The 18,744-nt window shown below is 43.8% G+C and overlaps 1 protein-coding gene across 2 annotated transcripts in view; it reads left to right on the top strand.

Moving 5' to 3' along the window:
- The window catches only part of LOC109897898 (metalloprotease TIKI2), a 108,598-nt gene extending 96,796 nt beyond the window's left edge, over positions 1-11,802 (top strand). The window contains exons 5-7 of one of the 2 annotated variants that reach the window (XM_031833302.1): positions 8,364-8,460; positions 10,302-10,568; positions 10,783-11,802. In XM_031833302.1, coding sequence (XP_031689162.1) covers positions 8,364-8,460; positions 10,302-10,568; positions 10,783-11,020 — 602 coding nt within the window. In that variant the 3' untranslated portion in view covers positions 11,021-11,802. The remainder of the gene's footprint in view (positions 1-8,363; positions 8,461-10,301; positions 10,569-10,782) is intronic. The other variant, XM_020492550.2, reaches the window with a different exon arrangement.
- The last annotated feature ends 6,942 nt before the right edge of the window (positions 11,803-18,744 follow it).

Genomic DNA, 18,744 nt, shown 5'->3' with positions numbered 1-18,744 from the left:
GGGCAGGAAATTAAATGATGAAAGGTGGAGCAGGAATCAGATGAGAGAGATAAATAGACCATTGTGGGGGTCTACGAGATGCCATGGCTTCTATCACGTGTCTACACCGCATAGCTACAGTCAGCGTATGTGTGTGTGTGCAAGATAGGGAACCTTTCTCCAGACGCCTGCCAGCTGCCCTCATCCCCCCCTCCCGTCCTAGCAGACAAGGAGTTAAGACCTCAGCTGTCAGCAACAAAAACAAACGGAGGGGGCAATTTTCACTAAATGTTTTAAACCCACCACAGGCCAAACCCCTGCAAGTCCCTGTCTACCCCATTTCTCTTTCCCTCTTTTTCTCCCTGTACACTTTCTCTTTCTTTCCCCACTCTCTTTTTCCCCTTCTCTCTCTCTGTCTCTCTCTGCCAGCAGGTTAGCAGCAGTGACAGTAGCATGTGGGGTCTGGCAGACAGACTGAGAGCACACAGACAGTCTAAATATTTAAAGCCAACGGGAAACACTTTAAATGTTCCAATCCACTGACCCCTACAGCGGTCTTGACTTGGTCCATGTTTTCAAGAAACCGTGGGTCTCTGAGCGTGCACAACAAAGTCAAATCAAATCAAATTGTATTTGTCACATGGTTCATAAAAAACAGGTGTGGACTAACAGTGAAATGCTTACTTACGGGCTTACTTACGGGTACGAGGTAATAACTTGGCTATATACAAGGGGTTACAGTACTGAGTGGATGTGCAGGGGTACGAGGTAATAACTTGGCTATATACAAGGGGTTACAGTACTGAGTGGATGTGCAGGGGTACGAGGTAATAACTTGACTATATACAAGGTGTTACAGTACTGAGTGGATGTGCAGGGGTACGAGGTAATAACTTGACTATATACAAGGTGTTACAGTACTGAGTGGAAGTACAGGGGTACGAGGTAATAACTTGATTATATACAAGGAGTTACAGTACTGAGTGGATGTGCAGGGGTACGAGGTAATAACTTGGCTATATACAAGGTGTTACAGTACTGAGTGGATGTGCAGGGGTACGAGGTAATAGCTTGGCTATATACAAGGTGTTACAGTGCTGAGTGGATGTGCAGGGGTACGAGATAATAACTTGACTATATACAAGGAGTTACAGTACTGAGTGGATGTGCAGGGGTACGAGGTAATAACTTGGCTATATACAAGGTGTTACAGTACTGAGTGGATGTACAGGGGTACGAGGTAATAACTTGGCTATATACAAGGTGTTACAGTACTGAGTGGATGTACAGGGGTACGAGGTAATAGCTTGGCTATATACAAGGGGTTACAGTACTGAGTGGATGTACAGGGGTACGAGGTAATAACTTGGCTATATACAAGGTGTTACAGTACTGAGTGGATGTACAGGGGTACGAGGTAATAACTTGGCTATATACAAAGAGTTACAGTACTGAGTGGATGTGCAGGGGTACGAGGTAATAACTTGGCTATATACAAGGGGTTACAGTACTGAGTGGATGTACAGGGGTATGAGATAATAACTTGGCTATATACAAGGTGTTACAGTACTGAGTGGATGTACAGGGGTATGAGATAATAACTTGGCTATATACAAGGTGTTACAGTACTGAGTGGATGTACAGGGGTACGAGGTAGTTGAGGTAGATATGTAACTAGGAATAATGAGACAGGTAGTAAACAGTAGCAGCAGAATACGTAATGAGTCCATAAAAGTCCTTGTAAAGGGTCAATGCAGATCATCCGGGTAGCTATTTGGTTTACTATTTAGCCGTCTATTTAGCCGCCTTATGACTTGGGAGTATAAGCTGTTCAATGTCCTGTTGGTTCTGGACTTGGTGCATCGGTACCTCTTGGTTGACCTATAGGGGGTAGATGAGTATAAATATAACAATTATTATTGCTGATTTGGTTCATTAGGGGACCAGGATCGGGACACGACCATTCACAATTGTCGGTCATCACACCCCACCAGTCAAGGCACTCCGAGGGTCTCACCCACAGGGGGTAGAAGAGGGTGTAATGTGGGATGTCTTACGTAAACAGCTGTAAAAGGTTGCTATTACCCAAGGAATAATTCCATGTATTACATATAAAAAATGGCCAGTCGCAAAATCCTGCACGGAGCCTTCACCGTGCGCTGCCACTTTAAGAGCTCATCAGAAGTAAGAAAGGAGGATATAAAGATAGCTCTTCCGGCTCTCTGGAGTGAACTCTCGTTTGGCCCGACAGTTTGATAGTGTGTGCAATGCTGCAGAAGTCTTCTTTATTTTCAGTGTGCATTTGGGGAACAGGACTGGGAAACGATCGATCCCGGTCATCGGTCATCACCCCCCTCTGATGGAGGCACTCATTGGGCTGCATGCATAGTAGGGTTGGCTGGTGTCCAGATTTAAATACCTTCATACAGTTCCTGTAACAAAGCATCCTTCACTCATGCTGCCAAACATTCCCTCGTAAAACTGACCATCCTACTGATCCTCGACTTCGGCGATATCATTTACAAAATAGCCTCCAACACTCTACTCAGCAAATTGGATGCAGTCTATCACAGTGCCATCCGTTTTGTCACCAAAGCCCTGTGTACTACCCACCACTGCGACCTGTATACTCTCGTTGGCTGGCCCTCGCTTCATACTCGTCGCCAAACCCACTGGCTCCAGGTCATCTACAAGTCTCTGCTAGGTAAAGCCCCGCCTTATCTCAGCTCACTGGTCAACATAGCAGCACCCACCTGTAGCACGCGCTCCAGCATTTATATCTCACTGGTCATCCCCAAAGCCAATTTCTTCCTTTGGCCTTCCAGTTCTCTGCTGCCAATGACTGGAACGAACTTCAAAAATCTCTGAAGCTGGAGACTCTTACCTCCCTCACTAGCTTTAAGCACCAGCTGTCAGAGCAGCTCACAGATCACTGCACCTATACATAGATAGCCCATCTCATCTGTAGATAGCCCATCCAATCTACCTCATCCCCATGCTGTATTAATTTATTTATCTTGCTCCTTTGCACCCCAGTATCTCTACTTGCACATTCATCTTCTGCAAACCCTGCCATTCCAGTGTTTAATTGCTATATTGTAATTACTTTACCACTATGGCCTATTTATTGCCTTACTTCTCTTTTCCTACCTCATTTGCACATGCTGTATATTTTTCTACTATATTATTGATTGTATGTTTGTTTATTCCATGTGTAACTCTGTGTTGTTGTTTGTGTCGAACTGCTTTACTTTATCTGGCCAGGTCGCAGTTGCAAATGAGAACTTGTTCTCAACTAGCCTACCTGGTTAAATTAAGGTGAAATAAGGGCCGCTATTTCTTTCCAAAGGTAAACTAGTTTTTTTTAATGCACAGAACGAATTTAGGCAGCAGGGATCTTGATCCAGAAGGGGATTGATTGTCTCTGCTGTAACCGAGTGGCTTGAGCTGGCAAGCTAGCTACTTACTTAGCAAGTTAGCCAACCAAATGCATAGCTGGAGCCCTGAGATAATTTATTTATTAGATACTTAACTTTTAGTTATAAGCTGTAGCGATGAAACCGAGGGGGTTTAAGCTTTAAGGGTGACCCAACTGGCACTGAAAATCATACGGTCAGTATTTCTAAATACCCCGGTATACGGTATATACGGTATACCTCCTAAGCCTAATACATAGGATATAAAATCATTACAGAGAAGAAGGGGAGAGACAAGGAGAGGAATGAGGAGGAGGAGGGGAAACCCTTCTACTAAAATAGTGGGATTCAGGGTGGAATTTCCTGATTCCTTACTTTAGATTTACACGTCAAGCGAGAGGTACTCTGTTCAACGCCATGGTTCAGCTGGTTCAGATGCACTGCGGCTAGGATTTCTCTCCCTCGGTTTGCAGACTGGGAGGCTGGGAGGTGATTTATAGATGTGCTTGTACTGTAGAGGTGCAAATGTACACCCAGGGTTACGGTGCAGGGATGCTGGAGTTATTAAACCTTTGTTACATTACTCATTCTCACGTTGTGGAATAGTACTCTGAACTACAGTACTGGGAGTGAGTCAGACAGGGACTCCCCCGAGCATCTCAACACACACACACACACACACACACACACACACACACACACACATGCATGTGAACGTACACATGCATACACGCACACACGTTGTGAATGCATCCACTCACACTCAAACGCACGCATGCACACACACACACACCCAAACATCAGATCGCACTCACATTTCCAATCAGGGTAGAGGAATCCTTATTTTCCATGGACAACTTTTTTTTTTAGGAGTCCAGTTTTGTGGGGCTTGGTTCCACCCCTTTCTCTCTACCCATCCCTCTCTTCTTCTCTCTTTTTTCATGGTCTGTTGTTCCACAGCCTGTGAAGCAACAGCTTGTGTTTGTTTGCAGCATTGCAACAGTGCCCAGCGTGGGTTCTGTGTGTTGTGGTCTACATCAGTGTCCTAATTCCACCCTCTTCCTTCCCCACAGGGGTCCACCAGCCATCCTGATTGCCCATTCTCTGAGGGCATGGATCCCTCTCTCCTTCTGATGCTGATACAGTCTCCCTCTCTCCTTAAATCTGTCCTTATACTCATCACGCTCTATATTATAGGACCAGCTAGGTCACCCCTGATAAGTCAGTATTCGACGTCAATTCATGTTTTAGGACGTCAGGAGATGACATGGAAACCGGCCACTATGGACAACAGAGAGAGCTGTTACCTTCAAGAATGTTTCGGTTTTGCTAAGGCATTGCTAACGATTTTTGTTTTACACCTATCCCAAAACCTTAAATCAATCAAGTCAAATGTATTTACATACATAAACATGGTGGCAATGAAAAACTCCCTAGAAAGGCAGGAACCTAGGAAGAACCAGGCTCTGAGGGGTGGCCAGTCCTCTGCTGGCTGTGCCAGGTGGAGATTATAACAGTACATGGCCATTAAGGCCAGATTGTTTTCAAGATGTTCAAACGTTCATAATGACCAGCAGGGTTAAATAATAATCCGTGGTTGTAGAGGGTGCAATAGGTCAGTACTTCAGGAGTAAATGTCAGTTGGCTTTTCATAGCTGAGCATACAGCAGATATGAGAGAGAGAGAGAGAGAGAGAGAGAGAGAGAGAGAGAGAGAGTGTGAGTGAGTCGGAAACAGCAGGTCTGGGACAAGGTAGCACAGGATTCCATAACCGCAGAACAGTTGAAACTGGAGCAGCAGGACGACCAGGTGGACTGTGGACAGCCAGGAGTCATCAGGTCAGGTAGTCCTTAGGCATGGTCCTAGAGCCAAGTTCCTCCGGGAGGAGAGGGAATTAGAAGGAGCCCTGACCTTAACCATTCAGAGTTAATGCCTAACTTTAAAATTTGGAGTTAATGCCTAAACTAGATTCAGCTGTGGATGGTCTGGGGGGGGGGGTTATTATAATTTGGACAATGAACATTGACAACAAATAAGCCCAAAAGCATTATCTTTATCTTTATTTTTAAAACTTAAAAAACACTTGTTTTGTTGCCTGTTGCCGACCTCTGTTATAGGGATTACCTCTATATCCTCTGCTCATCCAGCGTTGCTTGATTATATTGACAGGGTGCAGGGATGGGTAGAAGCAGGGATGGGTAAAGGAATGGAGAAAGGGGTGGAGGGAAGGAGGGGTGCAAGTGAGGACAGGCGGTGTGAGTAATAAGGTGCTGACCCCCCAAAAAAACTCAGCCTGGGTGGCAACCAGACACACGCTGCTATAGAGGAGAGAGGGATGGGGAGAGAGAGAGAAAGAAAACTATAGAGGAAAATAGATACAGAGAGATTAGGAGAGAGAGAGAAAGAAAGAATGAGGGAGGGGGCATATTTTGGAAGGGGGAGATGGCAAGCTACTGTAGAAAAGTAATTCACTCTGGATTGAGGAGGAACTCCCTGGTAGGAGTGTGTTTGTAGCCCAGGATTTTCCAGTCTACCCTGACCAGTGGCACAACAGCAGGCAGGGCAGGGCAGGGCAGGAAAGAGCTATTAGATCCATAAGAAGGCAGGACTTCTCTCTCATTAAGCCCATAATGGATTTGTTTTGGGTTTGCCCTATGAGCCGCCTGCCTCTCTTTTACTGCTTCTTAGCACCACTTTGTTTACAGTGATCTAAATCATCAGTGATCTAAATCCTCAGTGGTCTAAATCATCAGTGTGGCCACCAAATAAACACACTGGCCGGCCGAGTAGGGCCACATACCGGACAGAGCCACAGAAGTCTGTTTACAGGGGAGGAGGATCTCCTTCTACTTTTAGAGGGATGTGTGTGGCTACTAAATGCGTGTGTTGGTGTGTGGTGCAGGTGTATTTGTTTGTTTGTGTATGAGTGTTTATTTGTGTAGATGTTTTGGGTGTGGGTGAGGGATTGAAGGTGTTTCACATTTGGTAACCTGGTTTGATTTATTGGATCGTTTGTGAAAATTCTACAGAATATGTTTTGCTTTCATAAGACCTGAAAATAACAATTGCACGGGGTGATTTGCGCGGCACACACTCTACGTGGCGTTAGGAAGCTTGCCTGATTACAACGGACATAAAGTTCCACGCAACTTCCGCGGTCGTGTCACAATACCTGGTACTCTGGTCACAGATTTTGGAACCTTTACACACGCAGGTCCAGGATTAATTTTAGCCAGGGTTCATTTGGGGTTCACACATGCTTTATAGCTGGATCAGGGTACCAAAGGCGCCAAGCTCCGGATCATACAGGGGATACGTGACAGCGTCCTCACAAATCAAGAAAGAGAGAGGAACGCAAGATATCAGAAATGTATTTTCGACCTCCTCTAATGGTCTCTTGAGTCAGAAACAGTCTGACCACAGACAGTGAATACACACATTCACTCTGAGCGACAGGTCTGACCAGACAGACGGGAGGGTTCACTTGGCCCCCTGTAGCAGGTGTGTGTTCCTGGCTACAGTCCTGATCTCTGTGGCTGTTTGGTGTCTCGTTAGGGAGATGACCATACACACATATGCAGGCCCCTTCACACACACTTACACACTACTAATTCATCCCACACAGCCCTCAGAACCGACTAAATTACTTCCCCTGCTGGCCTGTGGAAACAGTATGTCTCTGTAAGCTCTCTGTTCAGACTGTTTGTGTATGACATCTAAAAGTGAGAAAATAAACAAGACGTCAAACAGACAGCTTGACCTAACAGACGGAATGCACAGGACTTTTTTCACTGACCGTAAAAGGGCTTCATAGCTGAAATGAATGAAATATCTGCTTGACAAAGACATGGGGGTCATTGAATCTGCCATTCTGGGAGCAGCCTTCAGCTGTGGAGGGGGCAGGAGAGGATAGGAGAGAGGAAGAAAGGAGTAGAAAGGAGGAGTGGAGGGTAGAGGGAAGAGAGAAGGCAAGAGGAGATACGTGAAGAGAGGAGAGAAGGGGTGAGGACAAATAAGTAAAAGAGGAGAAAAGAGGAGAGGAGTAGTCTGGGCCCCTCAATAGGGTGTCTGTCCCCTCCTCTTCTCTCTTCTCTGGAGGGGCTTGGTGTGGTGGAGGGAGAGTGCTGTAATCTGGCCGTCTGATCTGACCGACACTCGGCGGTAGCCTCTCCTCCCTCCCCTGCCAATCCCCACGCAGTCTTTGAACTCCGCCGCCAAGAAAGTGTAGCGCCGCCTTTTCTCCCCTCAGGAATGATCAGAAAAATCATAATAATAAAATAGAGGTTCGGGAAAGCAGGCAAGCTAGGGCCCTTGAAGATTGCCAGCGTGCTGTTAATAAGCTGGGGGAGCGTGCTGGGGGGGTGATGTCAGAGAGCATTAGGCCGTATTACTGGGTTGAGTGACACCTGGGATTATTCACGGTAGGGAGGAATAAAACTGCTTTCATCAGTGTGTGGCTGGGACCTGTCTGTTTGATGTCAGAATGAAGGAATCAGAAAAAAACAAGGGGTTTGGGGAAGGGGGCCAGGAGCAGAGTGCACTACAATATGGGGTCAATAAGGGTCAGTACATAGGAACAAGTGCAGAGAAAGATCAAGGGTCAGTATATGTTAGGAACTAAGGATGGCCCATCTGCCACCTTAAACGGTTGAACACATCGGACCAAATGTGGATCTCCAATTCATCTACCAATCATTCAGCGAGCTGTTGGCGTCTGACTACCGACATTTTCGTGATATTCTACATGTGAAATTGGTTTGCAGTCGGTTCACAAAGTACTCTCGGCAGGATAACCCCTGTATTCCTGTCTCTTCAGACCTCTGTTTTAGACTAGAGACTATCTTGTCATCATGACTAAGGAGAAGACATTTTCTGGACCACATGGCCTGATCAGGGAAAACTCTTGGCCCTGTCTATCATGTACAGCATTATTTGAGATGTGAACTGACCTGTTGTGTTTCCTGTTAGGTCACTTCCTGGGGAACCACAGTGTGTTGGACATCCTGAGACAGGAGGGCTACAAGGTGGTGCACACACCATCACACTACCAGGAACCAATCACAGAGTGAGTACAGAGACACTCCCCGCCCACACCGTAGGGCCACAACCAAAACACATGCACACATATTGACATGTGTATGGGCATTGGGCACTAATTCATATGAACATTCACAAACACACAGTCTCAGATTTACCACGGAAGTTTACGATACCACATCAACCGTATTCACTCCAGAGCAGAAACACTTGACATGTACTAATTGACACCACATAGATGTGCTAAATGTAGCACACATGCTTCAGTACATGTAGTACACCTTTACAACCAGATCTCAACTATGTAGGAATCCTTTGATTCCCCCATCTCTCCCTCCCCCCGCCAGCTGTGAAAGGTAGGCCATCCCGCTCTCAGCAGCCCCTTGGCATGGCCACCTCACAGAAAGAGCCTCAACCATCTGCCTCCTGAAGAGGGGTGCTGCATCTCCTCATGGAAACCAGTCCCCAGTCTCCCCAGTGAACTTTCCCACCACTCAACACCCCGCATGCTGGGACAGGCTCCCTATCACCCTGCAAGCAGCAGCAGCAGCAGGACCTGGGGGGTTGATCTAAGGCCCATGCAGGTTGGGCCCATTAAAATAGCAGTGCTAATGGTTGCAACACTCACTGGAACCAGGGTGAAAATGGACAAATGAGGACCAACAAGGGAAATCACATAAAGCAGAGCTACAGTAAAACATCTCCTCCATCCACTGCTTTTACAAACTCACTTCCTTCACTGCGAATTACAGCTGTAACAAAACCATTCCTCCCTGGCTCATACACAGAGCAGGCCCAGCCTCAGCCGAGCTGCGGGCCACAACACTTTTGCTTTAAAAGCTGACTGATTGTGGACTGACTGTTTGTGGTTGAAAAACACACAAAACTGCTCCAAACACTTTGTGCTCTCTGTTATGAGCTGAGAACAATACAATGTGTCAGGAAGCTTTTCCGGAGGTTATGAAGTGTAAACCTCAAAACTGGGCCTGCACCCAGAGGCATCATGTGTTTTCTGCTCAATAGAGAGATTATGACAAAAGGAACCAAAGCAAAGTGACTCAGTGTAGAGTGGCTGTAGCCCACAGCAGCCAGCATCTGTAGACAGTGTAATACTGGCTAACACAGAGCTGAACAGTGTGTGGTCTGGATCTGGGGCCTCATTGGGAGGTCAAACCTCCAGGGTGTTTACTGACGGGAAAGCAATATGACCCTTCATATGCATAGTAGGCAGAAGTTGCGCCTAAACGTTAAGGTCAATTAGAGTGTTTTCTGATCCTAGATCTATGCCTACAGGCAACTACCGGTAATCAGATAGGGAAGGAAGTGGCATAAATGACAGCTAAGGAATGTGGATTAGTGTAGGACCAAGTTCCAATGCTTTTGAAATGTATCCTCCTTTCCTGCTCTCGTATGACGGTGTTGATCAAAGCAATGTAACGGAAACCTTACTTTGCCCTATCTGACCGTGTTACATCCTTGACTACTTCAAGCAAGTGAATATGGTAAGGATACATTTCTAAGGTATTGAGTTGTCAGGGTGGTCAGAGGGGTTACAGCTTCCTCCCTTGTGGCAGATTTAGATACTCAGTAAACTCTTTACAAGCACAGAGGACATTGTGTCCCTGTTGGAAGTTCAAAGCCCTTTGGAGCCTATAGGTAGGCTGGAGAGAACCGTGGTGGTCAGGTCACCTTAAACCACGCACCATTTCACATTCACACACAACCTCTAAGTAGAACCTCCCTAAAATATATTACATAACATAAATAAACTACTCACCAACATTATTCTGTTATCTTTCATCTATTCTAGTGATGAGGGAACATACATCCAGGTCTATATCACAATGTTCTAATATTTAATAAGCATAGTTCTTTGTCCCACAGAGAACCAACAGAAAGCCCCAGCGATGGGGGCTCCGATGCGGGTACAGTCTCTCCGTCTGACTGGGTGACCAGTCCCTCAGACCTGGATGATGGGCTGGAGGGGCTGGAGGATGAGGAGCTGCCCCACATGCTGCTGCCAGACAGCCTGAGCCAGCTGGAGGAGTTTGGGAGACACAAGCGCCCCCGGAAGGCCCACCGTGGTCACAGCCGCCCCCGCCTCTTCAGTGACCTGTGGGTCCGCATTGGTGACAGGTGAGAGGAGAACAAACACACACACTGTCTCTAGCTCTGTATTGAAACAATCCAATGGCAACAAAGAGTATCATAACATGAAGAGAAGCAGACAGTGCAACTGCACACTCATAGGACAGGATGAGCACTCACACAGCGAGAGACAGTAACAAGATCTGTCAGAAACTACCGCAGTGTTCCAGTTAACCTGTCTGATCTGGTTCTCACCCTCCAGCACCACACCTCCTCAGCCTAATGTGAGAATAACCAATGGCTACGTGACAGTGGAGCCCGCCCTCACCCACCAAGAGCAGCGCAGGAGGGCAGACCTCTACCCCTCCATGGAGGCCCCCAGCAAGGCTTCCCCCTCTGCCCTGCCCACCCCCAGCTCAGCCCAGCCCAACACTGGCACCACCCACTCTCTCACCTACCTGCTAACATTGCTTATCACTTACCTGCTGTTCACCTCCTGACCACACAGTGGAGCTGTCTCTACACACACACACTGACTGTCTCCATACCTGAATGAGCATTGTTATGTGCCATAATCCTAGAACATACAAAGATCTACATATAAAGATTCTGCAAACGGGAACTGGAGGTGGATATTAACTGCTATGGGCATGGAACATACATTACACAGATCACCAGACCCGACCCGACCCGACCGACAGACAGACAGACAGACAGACAGACAGACAGACAGACAGACAGACAGACAGACAGGGACCTCTGAGACAGACCGGTCCGTCTTCAGGCTCCTGTGAAGCGAGATGCAACAGTCTGTGAAAAGTTATTTAAACTCACACTGTGTGGAATAAGCTTTTACCCATGATAAAATGGATGAACGGTCTATCAGACATCTAATGGAAGATACTATATGACATCTATATTATGAAGTTGTCAGTTGTAGAGGCTGAGTCTTTAAACCTCAAGAAAAAAATATGATAGAATAATGAGTATAGCACAAGGTCTGGAACTCTCAGAGGAGTCTAGAGAGGTGTCAAACCACCTTAAATTAAATATTATTATGAATAATATTGATATTAATGATGATAGACATACTAATGACAATATTAACAGCTATAACTGTAATAAGGTCTAATATCTAATAGACATAGGACGAGGCACACAGTGGAAGTTTTTGTAAATTGTGCATTTTGTTTATAAAAAAAAATATTGTATATTTATTATTTCTCTAAGAGTATATTTTATTGCATTTGATCATTACTTAAAAATAAACGTTTGGAAATTCCTTTACATTTCTTGGGCTGCATTTTTCTCTCGGCCTACTAATCCATTTGAATGCAAGTTAGTATTTTATTTCGAACATATTGAGTGCAATAATGTAAAGGTCAGACGTGCAGAACATCTAGAGGTGGAATTCTCTAAATGAATTCACTCGGCCCTCTACTGGTTACAATGGGTATGCAGGGGTTTGGTCATCAAGTTACGCTGGTGCTACTTTCCCCACCAGGTGGCAATGGTGGCTCACACAAGAAAACAAATCACATGAAACGCTCAAACTCAAATATGAAACCAAAACAATAGCCCATGGTACTGTGGCACCTCTGCTACTTCCATCTCTTTCAGTAATGCTCTTGTTGGCTTTCATATACTACAATTGTTGGTTATGTATAATTTCCTCCAGCGTAGTTTTCAGCACAAAAATCTATGTGTTGCTTCTTTTCTGCAGCAGGCCAAGTCTACAACATGCGGGAGATGATAGTGAGTTTACAATGCCAAGAACTCAAATAGACTGCTTAGTTTATAGAATAATCTACTTTGAAAACTAGAAACTAGGATTGGGGTATTTTCACCTGTGCCATATAATTGTATTTAATCCCATATTCAGTGTCTTAAATTCACACCAATTATAGACCAATAGCTTTATATATTTACACTGCTGTAATTTGGTTAAACAAAACTAAACAATTTCAGTGGTCAAATGTACTTGGTTTATGTTACTCTATTGAAAATCCACAGTTGGCCTGAAATCACGAAATGCAATGTTTTCAGGTCGGGTGACAAAACAAGGCTAGAATTTGTCCGTGTTTAGCCTAGTAATCCTAGGCCTATTCCATTATGAATCTATCAGAGTAGGCCTACAGCTATTTAAATGACTTTAGTCGTTGCATTTCTTTTTATGCACGGAATAATAAAAATGGGCCATTAATTCTCAAGTAAACACTTCACATCAAATCTGACAGGTTTCTGAATAATGATGCCTAATGTGAGCTAGCATCATACAGTAGCCTAAAGAGAGACGAATGAATTGTGTGAATTGTGTGAGCAGAACCAAAGATAGTTCTGCTTCTAATGGCATAGTAAAAATGTTACACACCCTTATGTAGGCAAATCTTATATTCATATGGAAAATATTTATTTATGCATTTGTTAATTTTCATTTTCATTCAGTTATTGTCACGCATTCACTCCTTTCCGAAATCCACGTTGACAGATATGACTAATGCATGTTGCTGGATGTTCCTCTAGTCCTGGACACCGTCTGCGTTTAATGAACCGGACACACAACCTTGCAGTGGATGGAAGAAAAACGCCAGACCTACATGTCCTGTATTTAGACCTACTGGAAATATGGATCCACTAAATAAACTGAAGAAGTCAGAGCAACAAAAGCCATTCAATGTTGAATGTGTGTATTATGTTGGGATACTGAGTAATATAGCTAGATATTGGATCACCTATATGTGATCTATTTATATGCGTATGCAATCTATTTCATCATTCTAATGCACAGAAGAACATTGGCTGGCTGAAATAGTGGCTCACCACGGTGGACACAAACCTAACACATTTAATGAGCTCAGTAATTATGACCTGTGTATGATCCATCTATTCCATTCCGTCTGAGACTATCAAAATATGTAGCCTAATATAAACAATCCCTTTAAGATTGAACATCTCATTCCTCAGAGACACCTATAAACGTTATTAATTTACAGAAGATGAAATATACAAAACGCAATCACAACTCCCTCAATAAATTACAATTGCCAATAGTAATAATATAAACCAAGTAAAACAGTGTGAATGTTTAGTGAAAGCCACTCCTTCACAAGTAGTACTGCATTCTACCATACACAGCCATTCCTCCAAGTTGTTCTGCTGGTGGTTGCTTGCTAACCAAATACCCTCTGCCTAATTGAGATGCTCTAATGACACTCTACACAATTAATATTAATTGGATAATTATGATGATAACTGTCTAAACTTAGTTCCAATTTCAATTTGCTCCTGTCTTCCTTCCTCCTGACAGACTTTCTGGCATGCTGGATAGAGGGGAACAAGTTTTAAAAAATAAACAGCTATTTCGCCCCTTAAGCCAAGACAGGACAATGTTTGCCTTTGCTAAAATACCATTTTCCCTGGTCTTTGGGTGTTTGACGGAGTGGGGTCCTGACAGGGTTCACAGAGGACTGACCCTCACACTGCCGGGGAGGGAGACCAGCCTGCATATAAATAAAAGATTACAGCAGAAAATCCATTTCTGGGCAAACTCATTACAAATGCGTCTTCTCCTTAAATGATTCCCCTTCTTTTTGTATTCTCCCCTCTCTATCTCCCAGCGCTCACCTCTCTCCTTCCTCCATCCTTGAATCCCCTGTTGCTCTCCCCCAGCGGTAATTACCAGCACAAGTCCTTTTTTGCCCTTTGATTTGCACCGTTTCACAAATGAAGGTTAAGTTTGTTTAACCGCGGTGGATTTGCCAGTCATGTTAAAGCATATAATGTGGCAGGTCCTTGCTTTCTCCACACACCTCAGGCCTTAGCCCCACTCCCCCTATCCACACGCCTCCTGGAGGGTTGGGGGGGATCCCAGTGCCGGGCCGAGGTCGACAGCAGTGGATCAGGCACCAGACTGAGTTGACCTGACTGGAGGGGGATAAGGAAGTTGTTCAAAATCACCTCTTGTAAAAGGATTTCAAAAAATACAACTGAAAAGCTTAGTGGCATGTTTGCCTTGTGAGAGCCTTTAGGTGCTCTTAGGAAACCATTGAAAGCAGAAAGATGGACAAGAGAGATAAGAAAGGGATTGTTATCCAGTCCAAGGTCTTCCATCAAGGACCTTAGAAGCAAAATGGTATTGATTTCTATGAACATTATGGTTTGTAAATTGTGGATATGGATTGAAAGGAAGGGAAATACACTAAAGACAAACAACAATTACTGAATCCCCTTGTACACCAAACAAATATATAAAGCAACATGTAAAGTGTTGGTCCCATGTTTCATGAGCTGAAATAAAAAATCCCAGAAAAAGTGTATTTCTCTCAAATTTTGCGCACAAATTTGTTTATATCCCTGTTAGTAAGCATTTCTCTTTTTCCAAGATAATATATCCACCTGACAGCTGTGGCATATCAAGGAGCTGATTAAACAGCATGGCCATTGCATAGGTGCGCCTTGTGCTGGGGACAATACAAGGCCACTGTAAAGATTGTGCAGTTTTGCCGCACCACACAATAACTGTCATGTATCAGTATGCAGAGGTGAGTACTGAGTCAGGCGCAGGACACAGAACTGAGTAAAATAACGTACTTTACTCAGAAAATAATCAACCATAAATTCCACGCAGGGAAAACACACCAGAACACAGAAGACTGATAACACTAGACAAGGAACAATCACGCACAAAACATCATGGGAACCAGGGGGTTAAATAGGGAAATAATATTATCATAATGGGAACGAACCAGGTGTGTACAATCAAGACAAAACAAATGGAAAAAGAAACGTAGATCGGTGGCAGCTAGAAAGCCGGTGACGCCACCCAAACAAGGAGAGGCACCAACTTCGGCGGAAGTCGTGACAATAACCCTTTAGACTAACTCTTAAACTTAACCCCTAACTCCTAGTCTAGCTAACTTTAGCCACCTAGCCCCCTAGCTATAATTCATAACATATACATTTAAAAAATTCGGAACAAATAATACATTGTAATATGTAACATATTATACGAAATGGGGAATGGACATCCACAAATAAATACATATCATACTAAATGGATTGCCTCAGATTTACATGCAGAACAATACAAAATGCTCTGAGCAGGTTGAGTAAGCTTGTATTGCTTTGTAGGTGAGGTTAATGTCTTGGGGGTCTGTCCTTTTACGAAACCTATAATACCATATGGTTACGAATTTGCAAAACATATATGTTACGAATTCTCGCTTGCTGGCGTTAGCTAGGCTAGGGGTTAGGGTGAAGTTCAGGGTTAAGTTTAGGAGTTAGGTTAAAGGGAAGGGATAGCTAAAAGGCTTACGGTTAGGGTTAGGGGAAGGGTTAGCTAACATGCTAAGTAGTTGCCAAGTAGCTAAAAAGTAGTAAGTAGTTGAAAAGCTGCTAATTAGCTAACATGTTAAATTTATCTTTGATGAGATACAAACTCGCAACATTCGGGTTGCTGACGGTCACGTTATACGCCAACCAATCCACCCTGACCAACCACCCTCCTTTCACTTTAAGTAACCATCTGTCTTATGTAACCATATGAAATGTAACATATACTACATGGAGTGTCTTGGATTTATGTACAGAATAATACGAAATGCTCTGAGACCAGATTGGTTTACAGAGTGGCTGATTAAAGGTCCCGCTCATTCATCCTATTTCCCAAGTAAAAATAGCCTTTAATGACCAAAACCTAACCCATAATATTTTTTACGCTATTGAAATGCTCAGAATTGAAGAAATTGTACCTTTTCTCTTCTCAAACAATTAGGAAGACTGAAAGAACAGGCTGAGTGGGCGGGGAGCTTATATTCCTGAGCTCACCTTGACTGACAGCTCTTTGAAATGCCCTTGTGGTCATTGCCAGGTAACAAGGTAAACAATAGTCCCAGTCAACATTCACTAAATAAAAAGAAATTCCCCTCGACCACGGCCATAAAAATAAAAAAAATCTTTCCCATTGAACCATATTGTAAAAGAGGGAACTTCATTGTCAATTTTTTGTTATACATAAATGACAAAACATGCCGAAAAGCTGCTGTGTTGTTCAATGTACATGTATCCAGTTCAAAAATCCCGAATTGGTTCACAATTCTCCCACATAGGGAAAATAGAGCCAGCGAGAAGTGTCCTGTGGCTTCAGGCAATTCGGTGTAGGAGAGTGGGAAATGTGGGGACGCTGTGTCCAAGTAGGTTCTTCTCTTTATTATTTCCTATAATAAGCAAACCAGATGGCACAATTGTATTTATTTTTAACGGATAGCAATAGGCACGCTCCAACACTCAGACATCATTTACAAACTATAGGGGTGACGGTTTTTCTGTCCTGCAAAGCAAAGCTAAGCATTCAAAAAGTAGTTTTGGGTGTCAAGTACATAATTTTCTTCAGGAATGTAGTGAAGTAAAAGTAAAAAGTTGTCAAAAATATAAATAGTAAAGTAATGTCCAGATACTAAAAAAAAAACGACTTAAGTAGTACTTTTAAGTACTTTACAACACTGGCTACACAAGTGAGAACGCTAGGGAGCAGGCAAAGTTGAAGTCACTTTTCTTAAATGTAGTTTTGTAATTGACTAAAACAAGCAGACAAGAAAATTGCGTTTGAAAAATGTTTTGTTTTTTCTGTGCAAAATGCTCTCATGGTCAACAGAGCTATTCACGAACTGTTGGACATCATCATGAATCATTTTGTAACCAGTTACAAACTACAGAAATGCAATAGTGTGTTGCTGCTGTTTGTCTGATATCTAGCAGATCATGATTAGTAAAGCCTGAGTCACCTTAGAGGGTTAGACATAAGGGAATGTACATGAAAACAGCATACAATAAGTGTAATGGACAAGTTATTGGTACCTCTGTATTAGCATTATACAGTGCATCCGGAAAGTATTCAGGCCCCTTGACTTTTTTCACATTTTGTTACAGTATGTAATAGTCTTATTCTAAAATGTATTAAATAAACATTTTCCCTCATCAATCTACACAAAATACTCCATAGTGACAAAGCGAAAATAGGTTTAGAAATGTTTGCAAATGTTTAAAAAAAAGAAAAGAAATATCTATAAAAAAATTGAGATACCTTATATATAAATATTCAGACCCTTTGCTATGAGACTCGAAATCGAACTCAGGTGCATCCTGTTTTCATTGATCATCCTTGAGATGTTTCCTGGAGTCCACCTGTGGTAAATTCAATACATTGGAGGACATGATTTGGAAAGGCACACACCGATACAGGATTGTGTCGAGGCACAGATCTGGGAAAGGGTACCAACATTTTTAAGCAACATTGAAGGTCCCCAACAACACAGTGGCCTCCATCATTCTTAAATGGAAGAAGTTTGGAACCACCAAGACTCTTCCTAGAGCTGGCCGCCTGGCCAAACTGAGCAGTCAAGGGAGAAAGGCCTTGGTCAGGGAGGTGACCAAGAACCTGATTGTCTCTCTGAAAGAGCTCAAGAGTGGAGATGGGAGACTCCTTCCAGAAGGACAACCACCTCTGCAGCACTCCACCAATCAGGCCTTTATGGTAAAGTGGCCAGATGGAAGCCACTCCTCAGTAAAAGGCACATGACAGCCTGCTTGGATGAAACCAAGATTGAACTCTTTGGCCTGAATGCCATGTGTCATGTCTGGAGGAAACCTGGCACATATCCTACAGTGAAGCATGGTGGTGACAGCATCATGCTGAGGGGGATGTTTTTCAGCAGCAGGAACTGGGAGACTAGTCAGGATCGAAGGAAAGATGAACCGAGCAAAGTACAGAGAGATCCTTGACGAAAACCTGCTGCAGAGCGCTCAGGACCTCAGACTGGGGCGAAGGTTCACCTTCCAACAGGACAACGACCCTAAGCACACCAAGACAATGCAGCAGTGGCTTCAAGAGAAGGCTCTGAATGTCCTTGAGTGGCCCAACCAGAGCCTGGACTTGAACTCGATCAAACATTTCTGGAGAGACCTGAAAATAGCTGTGCAGTGACGCTCCCCGTCTAACCAGGCAGAGCTTGAGAGGATCTGCAGAGAAGAATTGGAGAAACTCCCCAAATACAGGTGTGCCAAGGTTGTAGCGTCATACCCAAGAACACTCGAGGCTGTAATCACTGCCAAAGGTGCTTCAACAAAGTACTGAGTAAAAGGTCTGAATACTTGTGATAAATGTGATATTTCAGTTTACATTTTATTATACATTTGAAAAAATTCTAAAAACATGTTTTTGCTTTGT

Source organism: Oncorhynchus kisutch, linkage group LG10 (assembly GCF_002021735.2).
Source record: "Oncorhynchus kisutch isolate 150728-3 linkage group LG10, Okis_V2, whole genome shotgun sequence".
Lineage (NCBI taxonomy): Eukaryota > Metazoa > Chordata > Actinopteri > Salmoniformes > Salmonidae > Oncorhynchus > Oncorhynchus kisutch.
The sequence above is the reverse complement of the archived record's forward strand: the minus strand, read 5'-3'. Positions and strand labels throughout refer to the sequence as shown.